The following is a 15,944-nucleotide window of genomic DNA, read 5'->3' as shown; positions in this document are numbered from 1 at the left end:
ATCCACGCGCGACGACCAGTGTCCCCAGCCAGGGTAGCCTTCCGATGGGACCAGAACCAGTCGGAGTTGGCCAGATCCGGCAAGCTGCCACATCCGACGACGAGCACACGGACGAGCTTGGACAGGAGGAAAAGGGGGCCGCCACCCCGTCGAGACCTGCCGGAGGAGAGCCACCAAACGGCGCTATGGAGGCTCGTCGGCGCCGGCGACGCCACGCCGCACAGAGGCCGTGGAGAAGCAGAACCTCCCCTGCCGCAAGAGCGTAAAGCAGGGCGAGGAAATGCCCCGCCGCCGCCATCTGCCGGCCGGACTTAGCGTGCCGGCGTCCTCCAGCGACAGCGAGGGAGGAGGAAGTAGGGGAGGGGGCGGTGGCGGCTAGGGTTCCGACTGAGCCGCCGCCAGGAGTGACGCAGGCATGGGGAAAAGAGGAGAGAGGATGACGTCTACACGCGACATGGTGGCACGGCGGTGGCAAGAGGTGAGAAAGCCCAGCAGACGAAGCGGCGGAGGCGGCGGGGAGAGCACGCGTGGCAGTCTGGGGGGCGCGTGGCGAGCGCCTCAATTTATAGGCGCGCCGGAAGTGGTGCGCCAAATCTAGCGCGCGGCTGACCGCTTCCTCCCGCGCGTGCAACCTTTTCCCGCGCGCTAGTTTCCGCCTTCGCTGGAGCGCGCGAAAACGCCCCGCGCGCGCTAAAGCGACAGTTTACCCCGCACGTGTTTTTGACGAGGGATGCTTTTAGAGCATCAAATCAGTGGCCATTTCTTCTTCTTCTGAATTACGCAAACATGATTTTCTTCTACTTCTTCCTCATGCGCTTGAGAGAGCGTACAAATGGCAGCAACTACGAGGATGCAGAAAACAATTCTCGTGTGTGCAGGGAAAATGACAGGGGATGCAGTCTGCAGCAAACATCCCACAAAAGTACAGAACAGTTCTGCGTGCGTTTTTTCCTTTTCGTTTTTTTAAGCAAGGAGTTTTTTCCTTTTCAGCTCACACAGTTGTCCGATCAGCGCCAGAAAAATAATTTCGTTAGAGAGGAAAAGCACAGATTTGGCATGCAGGCTGCAAGGGTTCTTTAATCTTTTGTTCGGCTGATAGACATTGTTTATTCCACGAATTCTGGACCTGTCAGTTTCCAACACTGCTGAGCATTCATGTCCCAACCAACACACCAGCAGCATAAGAAGAAATCAACTTTCCAGGATAACACTCGAGTTATTCAGTGGGTCTACTCAAACATGGAGTAACACTATTCCTAACAGAAAAGAAAACCACAAATAAATGATGAAAAATGGTCAAATGGAGATGAGAGATCTGATCTGAAGTTGTGAACATGCATAGCCATGCTCATCGATTATTTTTCATATACACTACCACAGCATTACAGAAGCTTAACCAAAACCAACACACGACTTGGGTAAAACTCCACTCGACATTAAGTACTGTAGTATCAACGCGCGTCCTTGCACACGGCGAGTTCAGTGCGGTTAGACCCTCTGCACTGCGGCGCCGTGGCCGCCGCCGACGGACGCCAGCGCGCTCCTCACCGTCACGGCGACGCGGCAGCCCTTGAGCGCCCGAAAGCTCTCCTGCCGCACCCTGAAGCACGTCGCCATGGCCGTCTCCTCGTCGTCCGAGAACGACGACGACGACGACGAGTGCAGCCTGCTGCTGCTGCCGCCCGCGCGGCGGAAGGACGACGTCGAGGAGGACGAGGACGACCCGGAGGAGAAGGATGAGGTGGGCGATACCGACGAGGGCGCCGTCCGGCCCCGCCTCCGCGTCGCCATGAGGATGGAGCCCAGGATGCGGGACGGCCTGAACCTCTTGCCCCCGGCGGCGGCCTTGCGCGCCGCGTGCTTCTTCGCGGCGGCGGTGCCTCCAGCGGCGTAGTAGGACGGCGGCGGCGTGAGCGGCGGCATCGCGGCGTCGGAGACGGCGTTCTTGGGCGTGCCCGGCTGCGACTCCCACAGGAACGGCACCGCGCCGGCGGAGGCCACGCCGTAGTAGACCCGGAAGGACGGCGCGGCGGCCGAGCTGTCCCTGGTGAGCAGCCTGGAGAGGAGCTTGCCCCCCTGCCTCGCGTTCGGGTGGACCACCGCCTCCTCCCTCTCCTTGCCGACGGTGGCCGCCATGGACGGATGGATGCACCGACGTGTCTCTGCTCTGGCAGGGTCGCGTCCTTGCAAGTTGCTGGAGTCTTGCAGAGGAGGACGAGGAAGTGATCACTGAGATGCGCGGCGAGTGTGGGGTTTTATGCTCGTCGGCAGCAGAGAGAGAGGGTGGATTAATAATGAGAAGTGTGCTGGCCGGCCGTTTGCACGTCTCCCGCTGCTGCTGTTAGGCATGTACAATGGTTAATAAGGTAGTCTTATCTTAAGTCTTGCATGTAATTTAGATATGACAAAAAAAAAGTCTACAATGGATCATCTCTTAGCCTTATAACTAGTCATTCCTAAAAATGTGGTGAGACATATTGTGCTAAGAGATCATCTCTTGTCTTTTCTTAAATAAGAGAAGACAAGCCTTTTCTTATGAGTTCTCTCTCCTCCACATTATCATTTATTCTACGTGGCACTCTTAAGATAGCACCATTGTACATGCCCTTAGTACGTATCTGATCTGATTACTTTTGTTACTGCTCGGCTGTCCGAGATTCCACGATGCAGAGACGACCTTTGACCTCGCACTGTTTGGATCCATGAGCTAAGCAGGATTAATTTATTTTCTACCCGTTGCAAAAATACGGCATCGCTTCATATACACACGAACACTCACCTTATGAACACACACAGTTATTCATCTGAGTACATTTAAGCGACTGAACCAGTAAATTGTAAAAATCATGGGGTCAACATAGGCGATTTGTAGTCGACGGAAGGGTCATCTCCCACAAATAAACATCACTGAAAAATCTTCAATAATTCCAAAATAATGAAAGCGTCCATGATATATCTACAACTTAATCTAGATGGACCACCCTCAAAAAAAAAATCCAGATGGACCGGTCCTACTACAAAAATCTTAATTATCTGAAATATGCACAACTTGCATACGACATTGTGATTAGCTAAGGCAAGCTTCTTACCAACAATTACTTCATTAATATGCAATCCACACTACGATATACAAGCAACGTCATGAAATTTCTAATTAAAATTTTGTTTACAATCTGTGCATCCTATAAACCACACAGAAAAGATCAAATATTAGTAACGGTTCTGCCTTATAGTTAACCAATGAAATACGCTTCCTGCAAAAAAATGAAATATGCTTGTAAAGGCGAAATATGATAACTTAAAATTGTAGATGCATCGTGCACCTTTTTATGGGAGAACGTGGTACATAAAACCTGCGAAAACCTGGAATTTTGCATCAGACAGTTTAATACCTATGAGTAATCTTAAGAAAAAAGATCTCATCTAAAAGAAGATCTAAAAAAACTCATGCGGTAGACTCTCAGCAGCTTGGTTTACACATGTCACGAAAATCCATCTGTAATAATTATGTGAAAAAGTCCAAAATAGCCTACCGGGGTTCAGTTGGCGAGGCTTCTTCCTACATCTGCGAGTAAGGGGCAACCTTTTTTTATTAATTCACAGGTAAGGCAAAGTGCTTTTTTTTAGAGAAGCATCTAGTTCCATCTTTCTTTCATTAGTTAAGCCACCTTTTTCTAGGAAGGATTTTTTAATTCTGGATTAATAGTATTTAGAATGGCTTTTTCATATTGAGAAATTCTGTCTAGTGGCATTCGATCACAGAGGCCGTTGACAGCAGCATAAATCACAATAGTTTGTTTTCTGACAAAAAAACCCTACAACATTGTATTTTGATTAGGCAAGAAAAACTCCGACCAACAATTATACTACAGTAATATGCAATTACAGTATAAAAACGATATCGTGACATTTATATTTATGATAATAGTAGCTGGCGAATGTTCACTGTAGGGGGGTTGGCAAGCGAACCATCTTTGCTGGCAGTTTTAGTTGTAAAACGAGATCAAATAATTGTAGTTTTAAATGAAAATTGTCTTCTGATAGAGAAACTGCCATGTCGCCTTAATAAACTGCCACCTCTCCCCTCTTCCTATCCACTGAAACTGCCAGGCGAACGTTCGCGTATGCAACCCTCTGTGGCGAACGTTCGTCAGTTATGAGGGTCCTTATATCTAAACTTTTGATTGTGATTGTGGCTCATAATTTTTCCGGTGAGGTGCTTTTGTCGGCTTGGGATTTCCATCCTGTTTGCTCGAGCACTACCATCATCACCCCTCATTCGTCGGAGCTCGGCAAATCCTGTTGTAGTAGAGTTATGTCTTGTGTGACAGGATAATGTCAAGAATGATTGTATTAATCTTACTTGATTAATATATGATGTTTAAAAAAAAAGAAACATCGTAAGTTGATAGTTCCATAACAACGAGGCGTTTGTGATGGTATCGTCAATCTTCAATATATTGTGCGTGTGATGATAAGGTGGGTATGATATATCTAGGGAAACACTTGCCATCACCCGGTGGATCGCAGCGGCCGCATCTGCCACCTTTTTTCTGCATGACACGCGTCCAAGTGCTCTCATACCATCCTTCGTCAAACGTGCTTCCGCAACAGGGGTTATGCTTTTGAAGCATATGCAATGTTGCAATGGTCTATGACGGCTCTATATTTTACATCAAAACCTGTCTTGCGGATTTTTTTCCGGAACAAACCCTCGGTTGCATTTCTTTTACAATAAAAATATTGTTGTAAAAATAATTATGCAAGAAGCAATGGTGGAGGCGCGCTCGGCCGTTCGATGCGGCGGATACTCGCGACTGGGCTGATGTTTAAAAAGGTAAGCCGACAGACGCGTAGCACACCAACGCCGGTACTCGTCTAAAACAGCTTAGCATTTGATTCTCAGAAAAAAGAAACAGTTTAGCATTTGGTAGACAAATACCGACAGACCTCGCCGCGTGAGGAGCCTACGTGGAGCGTGAGCGAGCAATGCTACACACATGGACGGGGTATTACGGGATCAACGGAGAGGCTTGCATGGGATCTTCTGATTGGATCAAATCAGGTGAAGGGGCCCACCCCCGCCTGAAAATCAGAGGGGACAGAGATTAGTTAGAAGAGAGACCCCGTAATCGTCCGTGTGTTTAGAATTATCGAGCGTGAGCCCATCCCATGCATCGGCCATAATAAGTGCTCCGTATTTTGGCCCACGGAAGCTGGATTTAGACATGCATGGTCCATCATTGGTAGTACTGGAGCGTAGTCGATCGCTTGCTCCAACTAAATTCTCTGATGGATAGACCTAGCCAACGACGTACGTAGATCTCTGTTTTGGATCCTCCCAGCTGCTATGAAAAGCACAGCGATTAAATACGTAGTATTATGTGCACCAATACCGTCGCGCTCTCTCGCCGGCCTCCTTGTAGCACGAGCGCGCGAGGCTACAACAGTGTACTGAATTTGTTGTCTCCTATAATCTTAGTGGTTGCGTAATTATGATAAGAGATGATAATATTTTCTCGGCAAGAAAATTAAAAAAGAACACTTTCCTAGCTAAAAAAAGATGATGATACTAGGGTAACCATTATTAAATCCGCTGCTGAAAAATGGCCATGAAGACATAGAAACAAGCTAGACGAAGACAGGTAAAATCGTAATTATGTGGCCCTTTTTAATAGGATCAAAATTATACGATAATTATCATAGTATTCACTATCAGAATCACAAATTCAGTAACAGAGACTACCTTACTAAGATAAAGCATAGTTGCACGTCGCTAGGTGGTCTATGGACCTGGATGTAATTGTTGTTATTTTCGGTGTTCATTAAACTGACTTGACAATGGATAAATAGATCGGAAGTTTCCCCACAAAAAACAAACAAACATGATTGAGTCCTTCATTATATTCTCCTTTCTTTTCGAGATCACAACATGATTTTTTTAAAAGAAAAGATCACTACATAGTTGAGTCATGAGTCCATTATACTACTTCCCTTTTGATTTATTTTCTCTGCAGGGGAACATACATCATTTGCACAACAACAAGAGCAACAAAAGACACATTTCAAAGAGCTACGCAGCTTACCTGCTGCACATACACTGCAGGGTCCTGCAGATCGATGCATGGAGTTGCTTTCGACCTCCTTTATCTGGGGGAAGCTAATCTAATGATCGCCATTAAAAAGCCTAATGGTGTCGTTAACTTGTTAATGGAAGTGGGGTTCGATTCGTACACTGCTTACACACAGGGGTGGACCGTGCATGGAGCATCAATGCAGTACTGTGGTCGATGAACTGTCATCGGATGGTCTTTAAAGAAGGCCATCAGCTCTTTTGTTTATGTGTGGATTAGCGGAGGGTAGCTGGACTTTTCACCTAACGGCACGCTGGGCCTTCAATGCTTGCAGGATCAGGGCACGACACTGCCCACTTAAGAATGCTTGTAGGAACAACTAATTTAATCAATTGGGTCAAAATAGAGCAGGGTCTAGGCTCCATGTTGTTTCTCTTAAATCATTTTATGTACCCGTGGAGGTGGCATTTCATTCATGCGCTCTTCGAATTCCGGCATTTCTTTTAGTCCTTATTACAAATAAAATTAAGTTAAGGTGCCATGAAGGTTGGTCATCTTTTTTCTCTCGTGCAAAAAAATTTATTAGATTTTATTTAGATCTAAATCTATGTCAATCTTGATCTAACATCCAACGAGTATAACCATGTTTCTGGCAAATGTGCATCGATGCGTGTTATTTAAGCACCAAGTACTACAAATTAGAAACATGGCGTCCTTACAGATAAGACCCGAAGGTCTACAACTTGCAGATAAAAGCCAAACAAGAAGAAAATATAACATCGAGGCTAGAAAAAGAAGTTCCAAGACGAACGAGGAACAGCGAATCTGAACCTAGGTCTGCCCCGCTCGCATTGATGTGCGCACGGTGCCATGCATAGTTCCGTGTTGCCTTGTTGTGGATAGATGATACTCCTACCACATCCATCGCGAAAAATGTGAATCTTTTTGGGTTCCCGATTCTTGATGCAAGTAAGATAGGGCCTAGGAGTAGCCCGACATGGGGATGACAAAATCTAGGTCGTCCGTTCATTAATGATCTTGCGCACATCCAAGCTAGGAGTAGATCATTAGACCAACGACATTCATTTCTTTACCTCCGGAGTGTGCCTGACGGTGCACTTGAAGGATTCACTCCTCTGGTAATCCACTGGAGCAGCAGGCCCTCTGTTTATTCCTCTCCCTGCCCATGCCATTGCCGCCCCACCGGCGCACCGCCCTGCGTTCGTTCTGCCGCCGTGAATCTGTAGCCATCGCCTCGGGAACAGCAGGGCCGGCCCGCCGGCCGGCAGGAGCAGGCGGCAGTTGGGCGGGCGGTTAAGCAGTTGGTTAGGGATTGAATGCTGCAGCAGTAGCATGAGCCAGTAGCGGCACGTAGCGTCCGGTGACACGAAGCGAAAGGCGACGGCCGATGGGGCCGGCGACGTGGAGGTAAAGAGGGATGGAGCCGGCGATTCGACATGGCTGCTGCGTGGAAGCAAAGCAAGGCAAAGCTAGCTAGCACGGCAGGAGAACGATGGCGTCTGCAAACAATATACTCCTGCCATATCTATCTCCTCGGGAATGGCAGAAGCAGGGGAAGGAGATCGTGAGAGTAACTGTTGTCCACGAGTAGGCGAGCGATCTTCTGTTTCCTTTTAATTTTTTAGAGGAGCAGCAGGCGAGTAATCGTTCGCTGTAGAGGTTCATTCGGTTATCCTCTGTCTCAACGTACAGTTTATATTTCTGAACATGTAAGTTTGAGCAGAGATGAGTGTTCTTCGGTACCGCAGGTGGCTCTGGCAACCTACAGGTTTGCAAATGTGACCGACACAACGCACGAACGAGAAAGATAATCCTCGGCTAGATGGACTACGCTCCTCGATCGATTCAGTTTAGTCGTCGGTAAAAAAGTTGATTATTCGAAATTGCTTGCGCTCTTCCGTAAATGATGATGTGTTGTAATAGCTTCCTTGTATATGGTTCCGCTCCGGGGTGCAATGGATCAATCGCTTCGAAGCACTCTGAACAGACTAGAGTGTACGATATCGGAAGTTCTGTCGTCCAGACTTTTTTTTTTTTGAGAATCTGTCGTCCAGACATTTGAAGTTCTTCTTCTCTCTTTCCCCTCCGACTCGGCCTTAAGGCCCATTTGGCGCTTGGGCCGGCCCAGAGATGTATTATGTCAAACATTGTTTAGCTCATCAGTGCGCTTATAAACAGATTAGTCGATATGTCCGAGTGGTTAAGGAGACAGACTTGAAATCTGTTGGGCTACGCCCGCGCAGGTTCGATCCCTGCTGTCGACGCTTATCTTTTTTCAACTTTTTATTTCGTTTCTGCAATCCCCACTTGCTTTTCTATATCAGCTATATATAGGTGCGTACGCACAGTACATATGTGCTCTCACCATCCATGCTCCCTTTCTCCACGCGGGCGGCGTACGACCTCACCTTCAGGGATGACTCACAGGACATCCACTCCATCCCTATTTGGTCGTCGCGAGTCCCTACTAGGGTCAAGATCTTCGCCTGGCTTCTGTTTCAAGGTCGACTAAATTGCAAAATAAACCTCCTGCACAAGCATATTGTCTCTGATGCCGTCTGCCCAAGATGTGGCTTCGATGGTGAAGATACATCTCACATCTTCCTCAACTGCCCCCTAGCCCAGCGCATCTGGCTAAGGCTGGGTTTCACACCTAGCGGTGGCATCGAGGATCTTTGGGCTTGCCCCACTCCAGCCGCTACGGATCACCGGGTTTGGAACTTGGTACTGCTCATCACTCTTTGGAAAATTTGGGACTCTTGGAATGCCATGACTTTCAGGCAGCAAGACCACTACAGCATCACCACTCTCACAAACATAGTACAAGACCTTATGCTCTGGACTCACCGGATGAGAAAGCCAGAAGAAAAACAGGCCGCCTCCTCGTGGCGTTCTTACCTGTCCTCACGTTTACACGTGCCTATGTAATTCACCTCTTTGTAATCACTCGCACGATGGATTGCAAAGATTGAGAAATATATTCAGGTGGGGAGCTCCCTCTGTTGATTGTTCAAAAAAAAAAAAGCATCCATGCGCCCATGTCCATGTCGGGAGATTAGATTCTGAACCGCTCCAGGGTTTTCTTCCCCGTTTCTGCAAGGTATCGGGCATGCGCAACAGAAGAACAATGGTGATATGTTGTGCGGAGGTATCGGTGCTTGCTGTTATGTGTCGGCTGCTTCAAAGCCGTAAAGGTTGGCTTCTTCTTCCTCAAAGACTCAAAACTCGCATCTGTCCTCTTCAAGACACCTGTCCTGACTCACTTCTTCCCGAGCTGCTCTCCTCTGTTCCAACTTACTCCCTTCGGAAGTGATCTAAACGCTTTTATATTTCTTTATAGAGAGAGTACTTCAAAGAGTAAATAAGACACACACACACACAAAAAGGAAGTGGCGGCACAACAACTCAACCAGTTTTTTTCCAGATAATCTTGCAAAGCTTTATTCCGTCGTCACAATAAAATTCAACGGGTTGGCCTAGGCAAGCATGACGGCCACCCCCCCAAATTAAGGGCATGATGATTGTGTACATCGAAATTCAGGGTTGTAAACTCATGTCTAAAAATACATAATAAAAAAGCTGAAGATCGTCCTGTTATTTCGGCATCTATTATTTTAGTAGTAAATGCTTTTGAATAGGTGTTGATCAAGAAATCAAGTAAGGAACATGAATTGGTTTCTTCTAAGTGTAGATCGGGTCTTACTCTCTCAAGTCTCAAAGTATCAACAAGTTTGAGTGGAGGGATTGAGAATATTGAGTAAGGGTCGAGCCCATGGGAGTGCGAGCTGTGTGGCCTTCAGTTTTCTAAATTGTAGTGCGGCCCATTGAGCTGGCCAGTCATTGGCATGCAACTTAATTGGCTTATGGGCAACACGCACAAATGTGTGATGAAGCAGCAGACCACCCGATTGCCTGATGTGCCAATCCCCCGTCCAGCCATTCATCTTGAGGAGATGTAAGTCTCCAGACTCCAAGGCTAGGCTCCAGTGGAAAATCAACATCTCTTTGTTTCCTTCTTTTCCTCTCTGGCATCGATCAATCCTTTGTTAAGTACAACAACACCATGAGCTTCCTCTTCTTCCCCAACCACCTAACGATGGCATGTCGACATCATAGTTTTTTTATTCTAGAACTACTAGGGAACCCTAGTAGTAGCCCGGGTTTAATGCTCACTAGTAGCACGGGCAGCCGCGCTATCAATAAGGCGCTACAGCTATTACTTTAGCAGTAACGCGTGCGACAAGCGCTACTGCTAAGACACATAGCAGCAACGCTTATTCTATCCCGCGCTGCTGCTAATCTAGATAGTTGTAGCGTGTTTACTTTCCATCGCTACTAATACTTTTTTTTCATTTTTAGTGTATTTATACGCCGTTATACAAAATTTGATACAATAACAATTATGAGGTTTATATCATTATGTCTGTAACAATGTGTCAAATGAAGATTGATTAGGTTCAAGTGGAGGCAATATGTGGTGCATGTCAAAAGTATACTACTAATCCAAACATGATCTAGTTTGGACTAGTAGTACTTTCGATGTGCACCACATGTTGCTTCCACTTGAATCTAATCCGCCAGCACAAGCTATTTAATCATCATCATAGTCATTACCACCGACAATATTTATTTAATCATCATAGCATAGTGTAGCACATCATCATCTTCAAACTCATTCTAGCTAGCTAATCACCACCAACACTAGATGCGGTAGCTATCTAATCACCACCAACACTAGTTAATAATAATCATCATAGTCATTACCACCAACACTAACTATTTAATCATCATAGTCATAGTGTAGCATATCATCATCTTCAAATTCATTTCTAGCTAGCTAATCACTCATGCTGCTCTCTCTCAGGTAAAATAACATAAAACATGTGTAGCTCTCCTCCTTCATCAAGTTGGAGCATGCAGATGAACCTGTCTCCTAATCGTGGGATGCGCTTCTGATTGCTGCCCCTAGTACTTCTCTGCGATCGTTCACAATTTTGCTCCAGTCTTTCACTATTAAGCATTCATCGCTATTAGAAATCCTGAATGCACTAAAGTGCATTGTAGGATATCTTGGTCGTAAGCTAACAATATTCATAGTACCTTTAGTCTCGATCCAATTAGGCACAACATTCATCGGGAGTCCCTGTTGAAGAACATCGTATAGTAACATACTTAGCAATGAAGTTTAGCTTAAAAAATAATGTATGCAAAAAATGCACTGAGGACAAATAGTAAAAATCTTACCATTTTTCCTAAATAGATGTGACTGTAGTTCAGTACGAACACTATTGGTCGCACGTTTTGAGTACTAACATTTCTAAGTGCAGGAAGAAAATTTGTCTTGAAAGTATGAAGATCCTCAAGCCATGAAATATAATGACTTATCTCCTCGCAGTTTAGTTCAGCCCCGGGACAGTAGTAGGTCCTGTCTACCAAGCGTTGGACATGTTTGCTTGAACGGAAATAAGCTGACAATAAAAATTAGTTGTCAACTATTTTTGAATAAACAATATCAAAGACATAAATATGGTTGAGAAACTCACATAATGGTATAACTGGAGGCATCTGCACATCGACCCAGATGTCGATATTACCTTCAATATCATCTTCCGGACGAATATCAAAGGTGATAACCATGTCAGACTCAAATGCATAAGTCATGCATAGTACTTGCCAAGGTTTGCATCCAAAATAGGTGTAGTCGTCTGCATTGTATAATTTTGCGTGGAAAATACGACCATGCTCGGTCTTCAAGTAAACTCTCTTTACCTTCATAGTACGACTCAAACCTATCTTATCCAAGACAAAAACTCTTGCATGACAGGGGATACGCTAGTAGAATAGTAAAAAGATTAAATTATAATTTGAAGCAAATGAAGGAGATGTCATGCTTAATTACGAAAAAGACTTGCCATTGTGACTTACTGTGTCCACTTCGTAGTTCTCATCTAGCTTGATGCTGAAGCGCCTATCATCATCTAGGAAGATTCCGTCGCATAGGCCGCGCTCGTCTTCGCAGTATTTGCAAATACCGAAATCCTTTTCGTCGTCAGACATTTCCTATGTTCATAGTTGAAACATTAATTGAAAATCGATCGAAGACAACTACTAGGATACTCAACACACAAATCCGGGGCACTCGATATCTCCTACATATTCTGGCACAAGTCATGCCAAAATTCACGGAAAAATCCGGCATGACCTTTGTTAAAATAGGACATATCGAGCGCTTGAAATTTGCCGAAACGGAAATGAATCAACACTCAGGCAAAACATAGGCCACTCAGAGGTGTAACCTGCAAACAAGCACATATCCTATTTGAGCAACAGAAGATATACACTTCAAAATATCTTATAGGACTCATATTGTCATGAGCATTCAATAAGCAAAACCAAATCGTAAAATAAATAAGTATTTAAATTAGCATGTATTCAATAAGCAAAAGTAAATCATCTCATGCATCCGTACATCGTCGAATATTATCACTAATATATCCCGAATAGTATCATACATATAACATCACTAATACAACTAAAACCCTAGCGCACGACGGGTAACGGCATGGGCGGTGGACACCCACAGAGAAGGAACCATCATAGGATCATAGCTTCAGTGAGATCCCTGGAGAACCTGCTGTGTATTGGAGAACTTGTGCTCCAACGCAAACAAGTAGCGACGGACGTGCGCGTCCTCCTCACTGACACGGTGACGCACCACCTTCGCGGGGTCCACGAGCCTTTAGACCGTCACTGGGCCACGCGACCGCCACTAAAGAAGGTTCAGGTCAACGACGGGCTGATTCCTCACCAACCTGCGCCCCCCGGTAGGTAGCGCCTCCCAGTACCACCCCGGTGGAGCCCAGTCCCGAACATGGCCCATCTGGTGACGTAGGTGTCCTCCGCTGACTCGACGACGAGGATGCGGGATAGGCATCATCGACGTCGATGCGGGAATAATTGCTTTAACTAAAAAAGTAAACTAGTTCTATTAATTTTCGTATTAAAATAAAAATAGTTGTATTAACTCAACTAGTTCAATTAAGCACTTACTATAAATAAAAATAAACTAGTTTTTACTAAAAATAAACTAGTTCAACTAGTTATATTAATTTTCTTACTAATTCTATTAAACACTTACTAAAAAACAGTAAAAAAGACTAGTTAGATGAACTCTAAAATTTAACCCTAACTGATCAACTCTAAAATTTAATGAACCCTAACTAATTTGATGAACTCTAAAATTTAACCCTAACTAATTTGACGAACTCTAAAATTTATTGAACCCTAACTAATTTGATGAACTCTAAAATTTAACCCTAACTAATTTGATGAACTCTAAAATTTAACCCTAACTAATTCGATGAACTCTAAAACTAATTCTATTTAACAACTACTGCCATAATTAGCATCTAATTTGATGAACCCTAACTAATTAGATGAACTCTGAAATTTAGCCCTAAGAAACCTAGCTAGGCAGAGGTAGGGGAGGAGGAGGAGGAGGGCGTGCTCACCTCGGGCACCGGCGGAGTTAGGGAGAGGGGCACGCGGTGTCGAGGTCGGGGACGGGGTCGGGGTCGGGGCGGCGGGCACACGACGGAGGGCGGCGATGTAGGGGGCGTCGAGGTCGGGGTCGGGGGCGGCGTCGAGGTCGGGGTTGGGGTCGGGGGCGGCGTCGAGGCTGTGCGGAGAGCGAAGAGTCGCGCGCTGCGGCCAACGGATGCAGGGCGGCGACAGTGGGGGAGTAGGTATTTGGGGGAAGTGGCCGTGGGGGAAGAACGAACCGCGTGGTTAAGTCAAAAGTAGCAGTAGCGCGTTCCAGGAAGTGCGCTGCTGCTACGATAGCTATAGCATGTTTTTTAACAAGCGCTACTGCTATTCCTTTCTCTTTTTATTTGCTTTCCATTTAATTTAATTTTCGTTAGCAGTAGCGCCTTTGTTCGTAAACGCGCTGCTACAAAACAAGTATCGGTAGCGCGGTTCTACGTAGATCACGACTACTATATGTAGCCTATCGGCTAAGCCGTGGGAATTTTAGTATTAGCGCTTTTATCTTCAGGCACGCTACTGCTACAATTGTATCTGTAGCGCCGTTTACACCAGCACGCTACTGCTACTTAGCACCAGCGTGCTTTTTTAACACGCGCTACAGCTAAAGTTCTGTGTATAAGGTTTTTCCTAGTAGTGTAGGTTTGTTTGTTTCTATCCCTACACTCCATCCATTTCGATTCCATCTAAGTCCCATATTTCTATGATTTCTGTTTCTAGTGGATTAACTCCTATTTTTAATTTGGCATATGAAGATGATTTTTATTTGAGAAAACATGCAAGAGCACTTGTATCTAAGAGCATCTCCAACCGCGCCTCCAGGAAGGCCTCCCCAGGCGATTTTTTTGCGCCGGCGCTGAAAAACGGCCCAGTCACGCCTCCAGGAGCCCGATTTTCGCCGGCCTGGGCCGAAATCAGCGCCGGCGAACCCAGACCGAACCCGGCGCACTGGCTGGCGCCCGGGGGCACCGGGGCGAGTGGTTTTGGTGCAAAAAAGCCGTGGGCCAGCCGCGTCAGCGACACCGCGCCTCGTCTTCCCCCAACGCCTCGGTTCCCGCGGGGAATCAATGGCAAGGCTGCTGCCGCCGGTCAACCCTGCCATTGATTCCTCACGGGCGGCGCGTCACGGGATGGCGTGCCGACACCTCCCCTGCCTCGCACGCGTACACACGGGCGCGGCGCGGCTATATAAGCCGGTGGCCTCGCTCGCCTGTGCCCACACCAGCCGAGCCCTCGCCGCCGAGCTATACCTCTCCCGAGCACCGCCCCGAGCCTTCCCCTCTCCCGAGCGCCGCCGCCCAGCCCCTCCCCTCTCCCTCCCCTCCCTGATGGCCGAGCGTTTCCCCGGAGACGAGGCAGCGGCCAACGGCTTCGGCTGCCGCACGCTCCGCGAACAGGAGTCCTGGCTCCTATTCCAGGCGAACATCCCGACGCCGCCAGACATGCGCACCGGGCCGACGGGCTGGAGGCTCAACGACGGGGGAGTGCCCATTCCCCCATTTCCCGATGCCGTGGCCAAATCCACCTACTTCATCGAGGAGGTCGACATCGTGCGCGCCTCCCTCACCGCCGCCCAACTCTCCCTCCCCCAGTACGCCGCCCACAACCATGCGGCTTGGGCGGCGTACTTCGAGCGCCGTCAGTAGCAGCGGATGGAGTCCACCAACGGCGCGGCGGTGGTCGGCGGCCTGAAGAACAGCGAGGGGCGCCACCTGTGGTGGGGCGTCCCCGGCCGCACACTCGAGGGCGTGCTGACGCACCTCGAGGGCGGCAACGACCCGCCGTTGGCGTACCCCCCGGCGAGGGCGGACGCCCAGGCGCACCACCGACGCGACGGGCCATGGGCGCCAAGGAGGTTCGGCTCCTCCTCTTCTTCCTCCTCCTCGCGCTCTTCCTCGCACTCCTGCGTCACTGCAGCACTGGTAGGTGTCAAGGCCGAGCCTGCGGCGGAGTCGCCGCTCGGCCGGCGCACTCGCGGTGCCGGCATCGTCATCAACGAGGGCGGCCGGCGCGCCTCCTCATTGGCTCCTCCTCCGCGCTTTGTCAAGCCAAAGATGGAGCCGGGGCTCGCCGTCATGAAGACGGAGCACAGCGAGGTCGAGCGCGACGACGACGCGGCCCGTGAATGGGCACGCCAGGACTCCCTCAAGATGGCCATGGAGCGCCAGTGCGCCGCCCTGCAGCGCTTCGCGGAGCGCCGCCGGGGCCGCGACGGAGGAGGAGTCGTCGTCATCGACGACAGCGATGACGACGACGCGACGCCGCCACCACCAGTCCGCCATGGCGACGCCGGGTCCAGCAGGG

General features: G+C 47.9%; 1 protein-coding gene and 1 non-coding gene across 2 annotated transcripts; one reads left to right on the top strand and one right to left on the bottom strand.

Annotated features, from left to right (window-relative positions):
• Positions 1-1,347: 1,347 nt before the first annotated feature.
• On the bottom strand, positions 1,348-2,238 carry LOC119267130. Its single transcript, XM_037548457.1, has one exon. The coding sequence runs from the start codon at positions 2,134-2,136 to the stop codon at positions 1,489-1,491; it is 648 nt and encodes a 215-aa protein (XP_037404354.1). The 5' UTR covers positions 2,137-2,238; the 3' UTR covers positions 1,348-1,488.
• Positions 2,239-8,277: 6,039 nt separating this feature from the next.
• On the top strand, positions 8,278-8,359 carry TRNAS-UGA. Its single transcript has one exon. It is a non-coding gene; the product is annotated as a tRNA-Ser (tRNA).
• The last annotated feature ends 7,585 nt before the right edge of the window (positions 8,360-15,944 follow it).

The sequence above is a fragment of the Triticum dicoccoides genome, chromosome 3A (genome assembly GCF_002162155.2).
Source record: "Triticum dicoccoides isolate Atlit2015 ecotype Zavitan chromosome 3A, WEW_v2.0, whole genome shotgun sequence".
NCBI classification, from domain to species: domain Eukaryota; kingdom Viridiplantae; phylum Streptophyta; class Magnoliopsida; order Poales; family Poaceae; genus Triticum; species Triticum dicoccoides.
This window is presented reverse-complemented; position numbering and strand designations above follow the sequence as displayed.

Bases quoted from the DNA above. Each gene is read 5' to 3' on its own strand.
- LOC119267130 (XM_037548457.1), bottom strand. From the start codon at position 2,136: ATGGCGGCCACCGTCGGCAAGGAGAGGGAGGAGGCGGTGGTCCACCCG.